This window comes from Ornithorhynchus anatinus, chromosome 2, assembly GCF_004115215.2.
Source record: "Ornithorhynchus anatinus isolate Pmale09 chromosome 2, mOrnAna1.pri.v4, whole genome shotgun sequence".
In the NCBI taxonomy this organism is placed as follows: Eukaryota; Metazoa; Chordata; class Mammalia; order Monotremata; family Ornithorhynchidae; genus Ornithorhynchus; species Ornithorhynchus anatinus.
Genome location: NC_041729.1, coordinates 20,388,423 through 20,403,869, shown reverse-complemented (window position 1 = coordinate 20,403,869; position 15,447 = coordinate 20,388,423). Strand labels below are relative to the sequence as shown.

Below are 15,447 nucleotides of genomic sequence, written 5' to 3'. Positions count from 1 at the left end.
TGCTAACCCCACAGTTATCTTGTCACAGTTACCTTGTTGCAGTCTTCTGGCATATATGGAGTCTTCCCTCGCTACAGAGCATCCTCTGTGAATTTCTGAAGGATATCTTTCATTTGGACAGTCTGGAGATTGAAATGCTCTGTGAATTAATTTCTTCTCTGTATTACCACCAAAGATCTCAGATTTGTTCCTTAAAGAGGATGCCAAATTTGAAACAAACAAAATTCAGCTCCATTTTCTGTTGCCTTCCTTAATGTTTCATTTTTCAAAGAGCTTCATTCCCTAGGTCAGATTTTCTCTAAAGATCCTTTTTTCCCGCTCCCTTGCTGGGGCAAGATTACTAATCAAATTCTCAGGGCTGTTTACAAGCCTCTTTCCTTTGTAATCAAAAGCAAATTGCAGCCAGGCTGGTGCCATTGTCTGGAGCAGAAGAAATTCATCAGCACCACAGAGTAAGTGGGCTGGAGTAGAGAAAAGTTGCTGCCAGACTTGAAATCTAAAAAGTGTTTCCTGGTTGAGAGAGTGTTTCTCTCCCGAATACAGCTTTTTAACTTACTAATTGAAGGGGGGAAAAGGCCTCCCAGCAGATTAAACACTATGGATCTGTCTTCCCCTACAGTCCCTTTAGGGAACATGTAACCACTGGACACAATTGAAGGTTTGTGTGGGAATCAGCAAGTGTCCTCTGGGTCCTCAATCTGCTCGTACTCCCAAAGAGATGTGTGTTCTTCAGAGTGGCTGGGCATACCCAGTATCAAAATGGGGATCTACATCCAGAATCTGGTCGGGTGTGGATGTCAGGGAAAGAACAGAGACTTTTCAATAATAATAATCGTGGCGTTTGTTAAGCACTTACTACGTACCAGGCACTATACTAAGCGCTGGGGTGTATGCAAACAAATCGAGATGGACACCAGCCAGATCTGGTAATAAGTTTGGACGACGGGATTGAAGCCATCGCTGGGCCGGGGCTCGGGTTCATGTGGTTCAGCACCTAGACCTGGATATCGGGAAATCTGAAACTGGGAACCGGGCACCTGCCCGTTGCCTAAAGGAAAGAGCACGGGCCTGGAAGTCAGAGGAAAGTGGGTTCTGATCTTGGCTCTACCACCTATCTGCCGTGTGACCGTGGGCAAGTCACTTAACTTCTCTGTGCCTCAGGTCCCTCATCGGTAAAATGGGGACTGAGACTGTGAGCCCCGTGTGGCACGGGGACTATGTCTGACCTGATTCCCTTGTATCTATCCCAGTGCTTAGAACAGTGCTTGGCACACAGTAAGCACTTAACAGATACCACAGTTATGAGTCGCAGCAGCAGCAGCAGGCAGAAATGTGACCCGAGAGGAAAGGACCCTCAGTGGGGGCCGGCACATCGAGTCATGAGAAATGGCTTTGGGAATGGGAATGCCCTAAAGGATTCTTGAGCCTCCCTGAAACCACTTTTCAAGATTAACAAACCAGGATGCAGTATGAGTGAATCACACTAATCTTCCCCTTTGCCCTTCAGATGTGCCTGCATTGATGCCAGACATGCCCAGAAAGCATCCAAGAAATGGACTCTGGAGATGGACGTCGCGCTCGTGCAGTACATCAACCGAATTTGCCGTCACCTGGCCATCACCCCAGCCCGGCTTCACCCGCATGAAGTGTATTTGGATCCAGCGGACACCGCTGACCCCAGAATCGCCTGTCTCCTCAGTAGGTGGACCCTGGGGCTCCTGCTTTTTGGTGGGACATGATCTCCGTAGAACTGAGTTTTCCCAGTCAAACAGATTATGCCCATCGTACTCCCCGGTCTGAATGTGTTCAAGGAGTGGGAGGCCATCGGGGGAGGTTTGCCAGCTGTTTCTCAGGAGCACCTCCGTAGTGCTGTTCTTTAGAAGAATTCTGTCTCAGGATAAAGATGAAAGGGATATTCAGATAAACCCAGGCCCGGGGCTGGGGAGGCCATCAGCAAACATTGAAAAGCCGTATTGAAGGGAACAAAGTCGTTTTAAGATGGAAGTACAGATAACGTCATATCACATGTAGGTTTACGTAGAGCAAATGGAGTGGGACAGGTCGGAGCACGGGTGAATGACCCAGAGCCTCTGGTCTGGGCCACTGCCCCAGTCCTGCCAAGCCTCGCCACCCACTGAGAGTATCTTCAGAGCACGCTCACCTGACCCTGAGAGCCAAAGAATGAGAAAAAGTTATCTTCTCTGGCTCTTTCCTCTTCCACTCGACCCCAGACAGCTGTTGCCTTTTTCAGTCTCCCTGGGGCCCGGAGGCTCCCAAGAAGTTAGCATTGTACCTCTTTGCTCATTGACAAATCAGGCCCCTGATGTCAAGGCAAGATTTCACCATACCAGTTTCAATTTAGAGGGAGAACACGACGGCGACTCGCGATCTCGCCTTTTTTATCTCCATCTCACCTTTCTCTCCTGCCTTAGACATTCCCATCGAAAGCTTACGCCTGCGCTTCGCTCTGCTTCAGTCTCTGAATACCACGTTAGAGACGTTCTTCCTGCCGCTGGTGGAACTTCGGCAGACCGAGATGTACGCCAACAGTATCGCCGCCCTGTTGCAAGAAGCCAAAGGTCGGTTTATTCGAGGTTGGGATCCCGCTTTCTCTCCGCAGGTGATCCTAAAGGCCGGCCTCATCGCCACCGGGTCAGCGAAAAGCAAAGTAGCCACGACACGTGTTCGCTGCTGACGTAGGAGGCGAGAGTTGGAATGAAGGAGTGTTTGGTGCCGAGAGAAGCTTTGGGTTCAGGAATATGGGCGACCTCAAGGCATGTCTGACCTGAGCTTCCAATTCAGGGGCTTCCCTTGGGTCAGCACTAACAAGGATCAGAAATCGAAAGTAGTGATGAGCTCATGTTATCATGTTACGGACGGGTATTTGGAAGAGACAGCCTGAAAAGTTCTTCTGACATAAATGAAACCCATCCTCTCTTTGCTTCATTTAGGCTTAATCTTTTATGACACAAAGGTGATTGTGATGAATCGGATATTAAATGCAACGGTACAAAGGACAGCAGACCATGCGGCACCTGAAATCACGTTGGATCCCCTGGAGATAGTGGGAGGTATGCTGTGGTGCTGAGCTTTTCGCCCAGTGTCACGAGACAGCCAGTCAGTCCAAGCCTCTTAGGTAAACCCCTCTAACCATCTCTCTCTCAAGGGAGGATGAGGTAGATTTGTACTGTACCCCCCCAAGTCCGTAGCACCACCCTCGGCACTCATTATGCGCTTAGTAAATGTCTTTTGATCGACTGCTCGTTTTCCTTAGAGAGCTCTTGGTGTATCTCATGTCAGTTGGATCAATCGATAGTATTTATTAAGCCACTCTGATGTGCAGAGCACTCTACTAAGAGTTGAGTAATTCTTCTTATAGGATCAATAGCCCTGATCCCTGCTCTCTGGAAAATTATAGTCTCACAGGGAGACAGACACCAAGGTAAATTACAGATAGGAGGCAGGGGAAGTTATGAGTTCTTAAGTACTGAGATGGTACACAATGGCTGACCGGAGTAGGGTTTGGGGCAGATAAGTTGTGGGGAGTTTGAAAAGTCCCTGTAAATATTATTTGAGCTGTAAGTGAGAAATAAAAGGCTCTGGCGGTACCAGAGTATATTTCCCCAAATGGTTTTGTTTCCCATGCCCTAAGTTTGCATTTTCTAGAGAAGCTCAGCTGACTGGCCGTTCTGGTCCCTGGGCTTTGGTGGTGAGGCCGCCTCAGGAAACTCACCTCTCTCTTTTCACCAGGGGAGATCCGGTCGTCGGAAAATTCCTATTTCTGCCAAGCGGCCAGGCAGCTGGCCACTGTTCCGTCTTCTCAGCTCTGTGTCAAATTGGCCAGCGGCGGTGACCCCACATACGCATTCAACATCCGCTTCACGGGAGAGGAGGTCCACGGGACTAGTGAGTCATTGTGCGAGCGAACCAAACCGAGACACTCGCCCTTTTATGTCACTGATGTGGGATTGAAGAGTAACTCCAGTTTATCTAGTGGAACGAGCACGGGGCTGGAATTTCTAGTCCCAGCTTTGCCAGTGTCACTTCGGGCAGCTCACTTAACCTCTGTGGGCCTCAGTTTCCTCATCAAAAAAATGGGGATATTCATTCCTGATCTTAGGATTGTGGTGAAAATCAAATCAGTGCTTTGGAAAATAAAAGCGCCGAGCAGGTTTATACTAATAATAAACCGTATTTCGGAAAAACTTCCACTACAGTTTTTATAATATCATCATCGTAATTATTCATTAGATTGGATTATTTTCATCCTATGTTACCGAGGATCTACTTGATCACGGGGCTGAGTGTTTTTCGGTCTCAATGACTACGTGACATTTATGCAGTTCAATGTGCCAAATTGCTTCAACCTGAACTGTTTCATACCGGTTTCCTGTTCCCCTCCCGCCGGTCTTACTGGAGACCATTTGGGTGGCAAACCCAGTAGCACCAGACTGAAGATAAAAGGCCACGTTCTTGGGTATTAAACCCTCTTACCCTCTTTTAGAAAGACTAAAGTCTGAGGCTTCAGTGGATTCCGGCCCTTCCCCGCGTCAGCTTTGTTGCTCAGCCTTCGTGATAACACGGTTTTCTCCTAGTGTGCCATTTTCTGTTTTTGGGTCAATCTCTCCAGTTATGTCAGTGCCGGGCTGAAGGCATGGCTGTCGGTGGCTCCCAGCTTTGCCGCAGTGGCAGGGGAAAGCACAGGGGCAGAAGCACGCTCAGGGTGGGGGAGGCGGAGGGGAGATGTTGGCATATAGGGTGGTGGGTGTCTGTCCTGCCGCAGACCGAAAAAGGTCAGGAAGCTCTGCCCCGGCGAGTTTAATGCGAGAACTTCGGTAGGGTGGAAAGTCACTAAGCCAAATAAGAATGTTCTACCCAAACAGCTAGCTCTAAAGATCGCTTGTACTTGTACACACCCCAGAATAGTGGTGATTTACATGCGTGGCCCCTCTGGGGCTTGGCCATCCCATGCATTTGGAAGGGAGACCCCGTTGACGGCATTTCAGCGAGGCCCATGAAAGGATTATCTGAAGGTCTGATACAATTCTTGCTGCCCCGAGGAGTTGTGTCGTGTGCATCCCAAGTCGGGAACCAGAGCACAATTCACCCTTCAGTGGAATGGCCTGCCAGAATACATGGGCGTATTGTACGTTTCCAGCCACAGGCTTCTAAACTCAAGGGTAGTCTGCGAAAAGGTCTGCCTTTTCAGTGAGAAACCGAAGCCTCGCAAATAAGCAGTAACTGTGACACTTCAGACAGGAAGAGATCACTACTGTCCTACTCTTGCCTCTTCTCCTCTCTCCCTCTCTCTCTCTCTCTCTCTCTCTCTCTCCCTCCCTCCCTTTCCCTCCCTCTTTCCCTCTTTCCCTCCCCCATCTCCTCAGCTGCCATAGACAGGCTACTTCCTTCAGAAAAGAAGAGGGCAGAAGGCCCCCAAAAGTCTCTCTTGGAAGCCAGCAGGTGCCTCCCAGGAGAGAGGCTGATGGGGAGGGTTTCAGGGCCTGCCAAACATCTTCTGTGTGTTGAAACTTCTACGTCTGTGTTTTTCAGGTGGTTCTTTCCGTCATTTCCTGTGGCAGGTGTGTAAGGAGCTCCAGAGCTCTTCTCTGTCCCTCCTCTTGCTGTGTCCCAGTTCTGCCGTCAATAAGAATAAGGTGCGCCATCGGAGGAAAGAAGTATAAAGCTGCCTTTGTTGTCTCGTCCCTGGGTCCCGTTTTCCCCTCTGTGATTCCTGGAGCTGGGCTGCCGAAGAGTTGCATGGCCCTCCTGATGCGGGGCCCGGGGAACTGCTCCTGACGAATCCGGCCCCGAAAACAAATCGGCCATTCGGAAGGTCTTTAAAGCAGTGCCGCCGGGAGCGTCCACAAGACCGGGTCGATTGTCAGTTGCCATCTGGTTTCCTTTGGTGTCTAGGTCATGATTGCCTCGCGCAGCCCAGATGAACCCCTGGCTCATCCCCCTGGGGCTTCCCCCACTAATCACCCCGCCTGTGCATTTGGCCTGCAGGGGAAATACATCCTGACTCCCGGACCCATCACGTACGGAGAAGAGCAGTTACTTCATTTCTTCGGACAGCTGTTGGGAATTGCGATCCGAGCGGATGTGCCTCTCCCTCTGGACCTCTTATCCTCCTTCTGGAAGGCTTTGGTCGGGGAGCCACTGGATCCTGACGGAGACCTCCGGGAAGCCGACATCCTCACCTATAACTACGTCAAAAAATTTGAAAACGTAAGTGACGGGAACCCCGGGAGCTCAATTTCCAGAGAGTTTCGGAGGGAAGAAAGGCAAGAGGCCTGCTTTTCAATTTGAGCGTCGGGGCCAACTTAGAGTGGGGCTTTGAGAGCCGTCAGAGCCCAGAAGTGGCGAGCAGAGACCAGCTTTGACCCACCGGCCGGGTAGAAGAAGCCTTTGACCCAACCCCCGGCGACAGTGAGCCCAATGAGAAAGCTCCGGGCGGTAATAGAGTCTACTGGAGAAGCAAGGCCCTGGAATGCAGAAGGAGCAAGTCAGACCCCAAGAGTCCCCAGCAGGCTGAGGGGCCGGTCAGGGGGAGACCAGCATCTAGCTCAGCCCCTGAATCTGGCAGGGGCTCTGTGGGCCAACACCCCTACCCAGTTTGCTCCTAGAGTCTTCTCCAGATTTAGAGTGGGGCATCCAGGACCTGCCGGGTAAAGGGCAAACAGAAAGTGGCTCTGATATCTTGGCCTCTGGCCAGCTTCCATCGAACTCTAGGAGTGCCCTACCCAAAAAACTGCAGGAGTGAAATAAAAGCTCTCTCTCCCGTGGTCCAGATTCTGGGGGGACAGTGGCCACCACCTACCCTTCCACATTTGCCCCTGTGACAAAGAGGTTACTGGGGAGCTTAGAACCGGGTGAATTAATCTTGAAAGACATCATAGAGGGGGTGGATTTTTCGGTAAGGGGAGAAACCTAGTTTGGTGAAGAAGAGGGTGAAAAGTATTCCAATCAATCATTCGATCAGTCGTATTTATGCAGCACTTACCGTGTGCAGAGTTGGTATTAGAGTTGGTAGACACGATCCCTGCCCTAAGCCGATTTTGCTGCCCTCCTTCATTAAGACCAGTTGGGAAATCTGTGGGATTTCCTCTGGTGTCCTGAATCTGTAACGGCAGTCGACCTGGCTGGGAACCTCTTACCCTCTCTCCACCATCCCCGCCCCCCAGAAACACAGCGTCCAGGGTCCGGTGAAGCCCTTGGCAGCAGAGGAGTAACCGGGAGTTATGTCAGTCCAGCTTGCTTGTTGTGGGAGGGCTACACCCAAAGAGAGCGGAACTGTAACCATGGAAACCTCTAGACTGGAAAGGGCCGGGGGTTTTGACGATTCCTTTACATAACGCTGCTGGGAGCCAGAAAGTAAGATTGGACTCCTCTTCCCTCAGCAGCTGTCCTCTGCCCTCTCCATAGGTTTCTAGGGAAACATGGGACTGAAATTGACAGACCGCTAAAAAAACTCCTTTTAATAACACTAATAACAATGGTATTTGTTAAGCGCTTACTATGTGCCAGGCACTGTACTAAGCGTCAGGGGGTCACAAGCGTATCGGGTTGGACACGGTCCCTGCCCCACGTGGGGCTCACAATCTCAATCTCCATTTTAGAAGAGTGTGGATATGGGCAAACCATTGTACAGAAGAGGTACCCGAAGCCCAGAGAAGTGAAGTGACTTGCCCAAGGTCCCACAGCAGACGAGTGGCAGAGCTGGGATTAGAACCCATGACCTTCTGGATCCCAGACCCGTGCTCTCTCCAGCAGTTTAAACATCTCAATCCAACCCCAAACTACAGATCAACTCAGCTCACTCTCCCGTGATGGTATCCCCAGCGTGTTCCTGGTCACACTCAGTGTCCCAGCCTCCCGCTGACCGAGGGACCCCACCAGAACCCTGGCACCCAGTTCATTCATTCAGTGTATTTATTGAGTGCTTACCGTGTGTGAAGTGCTGTACTAAGCGCTCGAGTTCCTTTGATCTTGCCCCGGGCCAGCGGCCCGGGGCCTTTCCGACAGCGTGCCGCGCCACCTCCAGTTGAAGGCTCCCCGGGTTGGCCTCCGTCACTCTGGGCAGGGTCTGGGTACTTTCCACCTAAGACCATCAGCCCCTGTGGGACCACCAGCTCCTCCTCAGTATCCTGCTCACGACTTCTAAGCACTCGTCCTTCCCTTAAGATTCTGAGAAGGCTTCCCCTCTGCACAGCCAGGTGGTGCAGTGTGCCAGGTTTCAGTTTTTTTGATGACAGAAAGTGAAAACAACTGCTCCCTAGTTCTCTGTACCCTTCTGCGATCATAAAGGTCAGGTTTTGCCCATATCCACATCTTCTACGCCTTCTTCCCCTGACTGAGGTGAACGGTATTAAGAGGGGAAGTGGATAAAATGTCAGGGCAGAGGAAGGGAAGCCAAAGATTGTCCTCAACGCGGACCTAAGAGACTGTCTCCCTGTAAGTCTCCTTTACACTTGTTGGACCGGCGCAAGTGGCGCAGGTGACAGAGTGTGGGTCTCTGCTGCGTGTCGTCCCCCAGATAAACGACGAGACGGAGCTGGAGGCTCTCTGCGCAGAGATCGCCTCCCAGCACCTCGCGACCGAGAGCCCCGATTGCCCCAACAAGCCGTGCTGCAAGTTCACCTACCTGACCGTGACGGGCGAAGAGGTGGAACTGTGCTCCAGGGGCCGCCTCATCGCCGTCGGGTGAGTCCCCGGCAGCCTCCCCCCCGTGGGGGCCGAGTGGGGAAAGCCACCATTTTACCCTTCCTCCCCGGCCGGCCTTCGCAGTCCTGGGGAGAAGAGCCCGACGGCCAAGCCCCTTCCCATCCGGGCTCCGGCGCCTTCTGGAAATCCTTGCACCTTAGGCCGGAGGGAGCTAAGAAAGCAAGCGAAGGGGCTCTGGGCGACGGGCCCAGGGATGAGGGGTATCCATCCAGCTCGTCGATGCCGCCGGGGTGCTCTGGGAAGGCGAGAATCCCCTCGAACTGCAGTGTGAGCACCCAGTTCAGACCGTCAGTCAGGAGTATTCCCTGATTGTGTGCACGGTCCAGAGGTAGGAGGAGGAGCCCAAGTCTCTGACGTGGATTTTTTTTTTTAAATGGTATTTGTTAAACATTTATTATGTGACCTCCCGACTCCCAGGCCTGTGCTCTGTTCGCTGCGCCGTGCTGCATCTCGTGTAACTAAATTCTGAGGTGGATACGAGATAGTAAGGCTGGACGCGGTCCCTGTCCCACCTACAGTTCACAGTCATAATCCCCATTTTATCAATGAGGTAACTGCGGTTCGGAGAAGTGAAGCGACTTACCGAAGTTCACGCGGCAGAGAAGTGGCGGGGCGGGGATTAGAACCCGGGTCCCTTTGACCCTCAGTCGTGCGCTCTTTACAGTAGACTGTGCCGCTTCTCAGCTTGGGATATGTGGCAGCTCCTTCTGAAGGGCTGTAAAATGGGGCAGAGTTACGCGGCACGGCACGGTGAATGGAGCCCGGGTCTCAGAGTCGGAAGGTCACGGGTTCCAATGCCGGCTCTGCCGCTTGTCTGCCCTGTGACCTCGGGAATGTGACTTCGCTTCGCTGCGTCTCGGTTTCCTCATCTGTAAAACGAGGACTGAGATCGTGAGCCCCACGTGGGACGGGGATCGTGTCCGACCCGATTTGCTTCTCTCCACCCCAGCGTTCAGTACAGTGCCTGGCACGTAGTAAGCGTTTAACGGATACCGTAATTATTATTATCATCATCCATCCAGGCTTTCCTGGAATCCCAGGGGTGGACCAGTTGGTCTCCAGCTAAAAGAAATCCGTGATCCTGAACCGGTCCCGAAAGAGAAAGCGGCCCCTCTCCGGGACCTAAGACGGGCTTCTGGGCCCTAGGATCCGGCGGGAGGACCCTCCCGGGAATACCCGGCATTTTGGGCGCCCGTTGGCCGGACCGGGGAGGGGTCGAAGGTCCTGGCCGCACCTCTGCTATCTTGTCTTCGAGCCGGCGACGGCAGCCCCTCCTTAGGGAAAGAGAGTTCCGGGAGGGCAGGGAGGAGGAGGAGGAGGAGGAGGTTCGAGAGCGCGCCGTGGCCTCACGTGGACCTACAGCGGCCGCCCCTCACTGGCCCTCTTATGACTCTCTGTGTTTCGCCTGCCAGGTGGGAGAACAAGGATGTGTATGCCGCAGCCATCCGGAGCCTGAGGCTGAGGGAGCTGCAGAACCAGGATTGCATGACGGCCGTCCGGGCGGGCCTGGCTTCCATCATCCCCCTGCAGCTGCTCACCATGCTCACTCCCCGGGAGATGGAGCTCCGCACCTGCGGCCTCCCGTACATCAACCTGGAGTTCTTAAAGGTACGAGGGCCGGCCCGAGGGGAAGGTGACGGACGGGAGCAGCAGCCGGTGAAGGCCCCCCACACCTAGAGAGCCGGGGCGGAGCCAGCTCTCGGGCGAGCGGACGGGGCAGCCGACCCGAGTGCCGGTTGAGGAGGGGGTGCTCATCCGGGGTTCCCGGAACCGCGGTCTGTCCGGCTGGCTCCGGGAGGTGGCAGATATTCGGCACCAGCAACCCCCTCCCGCCCGAAACGATCCCGGTCCGAGCCCGGAGGCGGCCGGGGCGACGGACCGGTTCAGGAGGGAAAGGGCTCGGGGGGCTCCTTGGCTGCGGACCCCCCGGCGAGGGTCTGAGCCGAGGCCACCGTTGGTCCCGTGGGCCGGCGGCGGGGATGGCACAGCTTTCGCTGGGGCACAGCTTTGGCTTGGGATCCCTCCCTCCGAGGTCCAGGAAGGGTGCGAGGTGGAAGAGTTAGGGGTGACAGGAGAGGAGCTCAAAGCTCCAGAATCCCCCGGGAATCGTGTCAGTCGGCCAGTAGTATCTGTCGAGCGCTTACCGCGCGCCGAGCGCTCTACTACTAAGTGCTTGGGAGAGTACAATGCAACAGACACAGTCCCCGCCCGTAACGAGCCGAAGGTCTAGACGGGGAGACGGTTTGTATACGTAAATGAGATACGGATACGTTCGTGCGTCGTGGGGCTGGGGGGCGGGAGGTGAATAAGGGGTCCAAGTCGAGGAGTCACAGTGAGGAGTGGAGGAGGAGGAAAGGAGGGATCAGTCAGGGAAGGCCTCTTGGAGGAGACGAGCCTCCGATAAGGCTCCGAAGGCAGGGAGAGTGATCGTCTGTCGGGTGTGAAGAGGGAGGGCGTTCCAGGCCGGAGGCGGGACGCGGGCGAGCGGTCGGCGGCGGGACGGAAGAGATCGAGGTACAGCGGGAAGGTCGGCACCAGAGAAGCCAAGCCCGCGGGCTGGGTTGTGGAATCGTGACCCGGCACGGCCCCGGGGGAAGGCAGCTCCCGGCAGAGAGGGCCTGCCCCGTGCCCGGCCAGGAGGACCGGAGGGCCGAAGGTGGATGAGCCAGTCGGTGCCTGCCTGCCTGCCGGCCCGCCGCCCGCGTCCCGGGCGCCCCGGAGGCTGCCGCCCCGTCACTCCCGTTGTCGCCCGGCCTCTGGCCTTGCCGCTTCCTCCTGGCCGCCGGGGTCAGAAATCCCCTCGAGAAGTCGGACGGCGGTTCGCTGGGCCGTGCGAGGGGCCCAGCCCCTCCACCGCATTCAGGCGCTGTCCGAGACCGAGCCGAGCCCGGAGCCAGAGCGGGGGGCAGTTGCGATTCTAAAGTCATAAGGCTGTAGGCTCTGGGCCGGCCTGGGCCGGCTGGGATGTGACCGTTTGGGGACCTTCCCCACGCGACCGAGTGGGGGTGTGAAGACCCCCCCGGGTTCACGGTTTCTTCTCCTCCTCCTCCTCCTCTTCCTCCTCCTCCTCCTCCTCAGGCACACACCATGTATCAGGTGGGGCTGATGGAGACGGACCAGCACATTGAATTCTTCTGGGGTGCGTTAGAGATGTTCACCCAGGAAGAGCTCTGCAAGTTCATCAAGTTCGCCTGCAACCAGGAGCGGATCCCGTTCACCTGCCCCTGCAAAGACGGGGGGCCGGATACGGCTCACGTGCCCCCCTATCCCATGAAGATCGCCCCCCCGGATGGCGCTGCAGGTGTGTCCCTCCAGCTGAGTCCCGGGAGGCCATCGGGAGGCCTCTGTCAGTCTCGCCCCGAGCCGCTTGCCCGGCCCGAGGGATCACCTCGGACGGCAGGGGCACGCGCCTCCTTGTTCTCCCACCCGTCGGGAGAGCCGGAGAGAGTCACTGGAGGACCGGTGAGGGGTGGCCAGCGAAGGGCTCGCTTCTCTCCCCGGGGGGCCGCTAGCGGCTGGGAGATGGGCGCCTCATCCCCGAGGTCCACGGGCTACTCTCCGTGGCGCGTCAGAGCTGAGGACCCCCACGTCCCCGGCCCCCGGGGCGGGACGCTCTGCCGCCCCGCCCAGAGAGAACCGGGAGGAGGCCGGTCCCGAGACGGCCCCGGGCCCCGGGAGGGGGAAGGCCGCCCCCGCCGAGCTAACGGCGATCTCCGCTTGGTCGTTTCACAGGTTCCCCGGACTCTCGGTACATCCGGGTGGAAACCTGCATGTTCATGATCAAACTTCCTCAGTATTCCTCCCTGGAGACGATGCTGGAGAAACTCCGCTCTGCTATTCACTACCGGGAAGATCCACTGAGTGGCTGAGGGGAGCAAGCCCCGGTCGTGGGGGTGACACGAAGCACTCTGCCGGTCCGGGAGGCCCGCCCGCCCGCCCGCCCGGCCTTCCCGGGACAGCCCTCCTGGGCCACCGTGCGAGGAGTTGGGAGATTCGTTTCTACGTTGAGATTTCTGTCCATGTTACAGTACTTACTGGAAGACTTAACCTTTTGTATTTGTAGGTTTTGTGGTGGATTGGTTCTTTTGCTGCCTTGTTTGTGGAATATCTGTAGGATAGTTAAGTACCGAAGTTTGACGTGTATGATTTGATTTTCAAAACCATCGCCCTCTCCCTCCTCCCCCCGGCCCCTTTATCCTTCCCCCCCCACCTCTAATTTTGTCATTTTGGATTCGGTCGCCCCTCACGCTCCGCCGCCCCGAGGCGACCGGCCCCCGGCGAGGGCCGTGGGGACAGAAACGGGCCCCACCCGCGTCCGGCTTTCCGGCCGCCGTCCTCCTCGCCCCTCGCTCGGCTCCCCGCGGGGCGGCCGGGCCCCTGGGCTCTCGGGTGACCCCGGGGGGGCATCGGTGCTGAAGACACGACCCCTACGCCGCTCTCGTCCCGTCCTGGAGTCGTCCCGGCCAGGTTGCGGGACCACCCGACGGGGTCGGCGGGGCGTCCCTACCTTGCTTCCGTGGGCGGGGGGCCCAGTCGTCCCCTGGCCGTTCTGGGAGGGCCGACACGCCTGGGAGCCGGGCGGTCCGTTGGAACCGCTTAACCCGGTGACCCCCGGCCCCCTCCTCCTCAGAATCTTCTTGGTGTTTTCCTAAGATTATAGGACCATCTGTCCGTTCCTGCGGGAGAGAGTCGCCGAGGCTGAGTGACATCCCTCCGGGGAGATTTCCGGGAGCAGTCGGTAGAACCCCAAGCGCCCCCTCAGGTGGGCGGGGTCCGAAGCAGGCTGGCCTTCGGCCTCGAGGGCCCCCTCCCGAGCCTTACCGACAGTAAGCACGGGCCCGCCGGCTCTTCCCTTTCCGTGCCCCGCGACGGCCCGTTGACGAGGTGGCGCCCGGACCCGGCAGCTCTTCCGCGGGAGGCGACGGCCTGGCCGTCACCGCTGCCCCGGGGACTCCCTCCCCTCCCCTCCCCTAACTCCCCACCACCGGACCGTCGACCACCCAGGCTTCCGCCTCCCGCCCGTCACGGCCCACCGCCCCCGCGGGGGGCCGCGGGCTCCCCTCCGCCACGCGTTCCCCACCAGACCGAAGCAGCCGCGAGAGACCGGACGGGCCCGCCGCCCTGGGGCTTCAGTCCCCTTCCACACGTAAGTGCCAGTGCTGAGCTGGAGCGCCCTGCCCCGCCCGGGGCTCCGATGGTACTTTATCCAAGAGCGAGTAAACTGCCTCGTTGGACCTCCTCCTCCTCCTCCTCCTCGTCTGGCTTGCCGCTTCTCGTGGAATCGAAGAACTGTATCTATTGTATATTATTGTGAATATCGGACATTGCGAGTGTGCGGTGACTGGGAGGCTGGGTCCGGGGGAGCCGAGACCGGGAAAGAGGAAGAGCCCCGAGCCCGGGGCCCTCTGCGCGCGCGTGAAGGGCGGGTACGTGGGAGTGTTTAGCGTCGGAGGCGTCGGCGGACGGCGCCAGCCCGTGTCCTTAGGAAGCCCGTGTTCATGTCCGTTTTATGAAATATTTTTCTGCTAAGAGAAAGGTAAACTTCGGCCTGATATTCACTTAGGAAACCCAATCCGTTTTCTGGCAGGCGGTGTCGGTGAAGCCGCGGTCTCTTCCTTGAGAGCCAGGGCAAGCACAGGCGGGAACGGAGGCGGCGATGAGGCCGTGGCAGTCGGGGGACTGGGACGGGGACCCCGGGACTTAAGTCGAGGATCCGAGGAGTCTCTCTCGTTTCCTTCCCGACCCTTTCAGAAACCCTCCCGGGTGGCCGGAACGGCTTCCTTTTTCTTATTCCTCCGCCTCTCCCCTTCTTCCCCCCGTCCCTCGGGTGGATCGGCAACCTTGTTCGTCAGCTACCTCCCCGGAAGGGGCCTGGGAAGCTTCGGCTGATCCCTTTCGCCTCGTCGGACGACAGCCGTGAGTAAGAGACCTGCTGCTAACTTACCGTTTCTCCTCCAAACCTACCCATCCCTTGGCCCGGAAAACATGCTGTAAAGTTACTTGCTGTATATTTATTACGATTATTTATGGTTGCATTTAATAATCTTTTTCTTTGATTCTATGCTGTTTACACCCGTGCTGTGTAAAGGAGGCGTGCCACAGGAAAGTCACAATAAATAACCTTCATCTAATTTTGATTTATCTGAAGAGTTGTGGAGTCATCTGTTGTTGTTGTTGACGAAGACCGTGCCCTCCTGATTTTGACTGATTAACCCTTTACCTTATCCCGAATGGGACGCTCTTTCTAAAAATGGTTGCTTCACACAAAACTGGATTTTCCTACCCCGAGGCCTGCATTTATAAAAACATCTTTTAAAAAAAAAAAAAAGTTTTAGCCCTCTTCCCTTCGACCGCACGGACAGAAGATGGCTGAGTCCCAATCTGCCCCCTGCTAAACTTTCCTCTCGAGCGGCCCAACCACGCAACCCCTCAGCCAGCTAGGGAGGAAATTAGACTTTGTGGGGCCAGCTGCTCCTCGTCTGTATTTATCAGAATCCGACCTGTATATATTTCGTTCAAAGTGGGGGAAGTAAGCTCCGTCACCGAGGCGACCGGCCCGACTCTCGAAAAGAAACGTGGTCTTCCTCGGCCGCTCGGCCTCTCACGCCAACGGAGCACTTGGGGTGATGGGACTTGCTCTTGCTTCCAGCTGAGCGACACCCAGGTCCCTGCTGGCCCTGCCAATAAAGGGCGGGAGGCGGGGGCGATTCCAGGCTCAGAGCC

General features: G+C 56.3%; 1 protein-coding gene across 5 annotated transcripts in view; it reads left to right on the top strand.

Annotated features, from left to right (window-relative positions):
• Positions 1–14,871, top strand: part of HECTD4 (HECT domain E3 ubiquitin protein ligase 4) — a 200,482-nt gene extending 185,611 nt beyond the window's left edge. For all 5 annotated transcript variants that reach the window (XM_029055452.1, XM_029055434.1, XM_029055443.1 and 2 more), the window contains exons 67-76: positions 1,508–1,698; positions 2,433–2,579; positions 2,952–3,071; positions 3,751–3,906; positions 5,551–5,654; positions 6,007–6,228; positions 8,537–8,703; positions 10,137–10,332; positions 11,803–12,025; positions 12,457–14,871. In XM_029055452.1, coding sequence (XP_028911285.1) covers positions 1,508–1,698; positions 2,433–2,579; positions 2,952–3,071; positions 3,751–3,906; positions 5,551–5,654; positions 6,007–6,228; positions 8,537–8,703; positions 10,137–10,332; positions 11,803–12,025; positions 12,457–12,593 — 1,663 coding nt within the window. In that variant the 3' untranslated portion in view covers positions 12,594–14,871. The remainder of the gene's footprint in view (positions 1–1,507; positions 1,699–2,432; positions 2,580–2,951; positions 3,072–3,750; positions 3,907–5,550; positions 5,655–6,006; positions 6,229–8,536; positions 8,704–10,136; positions 10,333–11,802; positions 12,026–12,456) is intronic.
• The last annotated feature ends 576 nt before the right edge of the window (positions 14,872–15,447 follow it).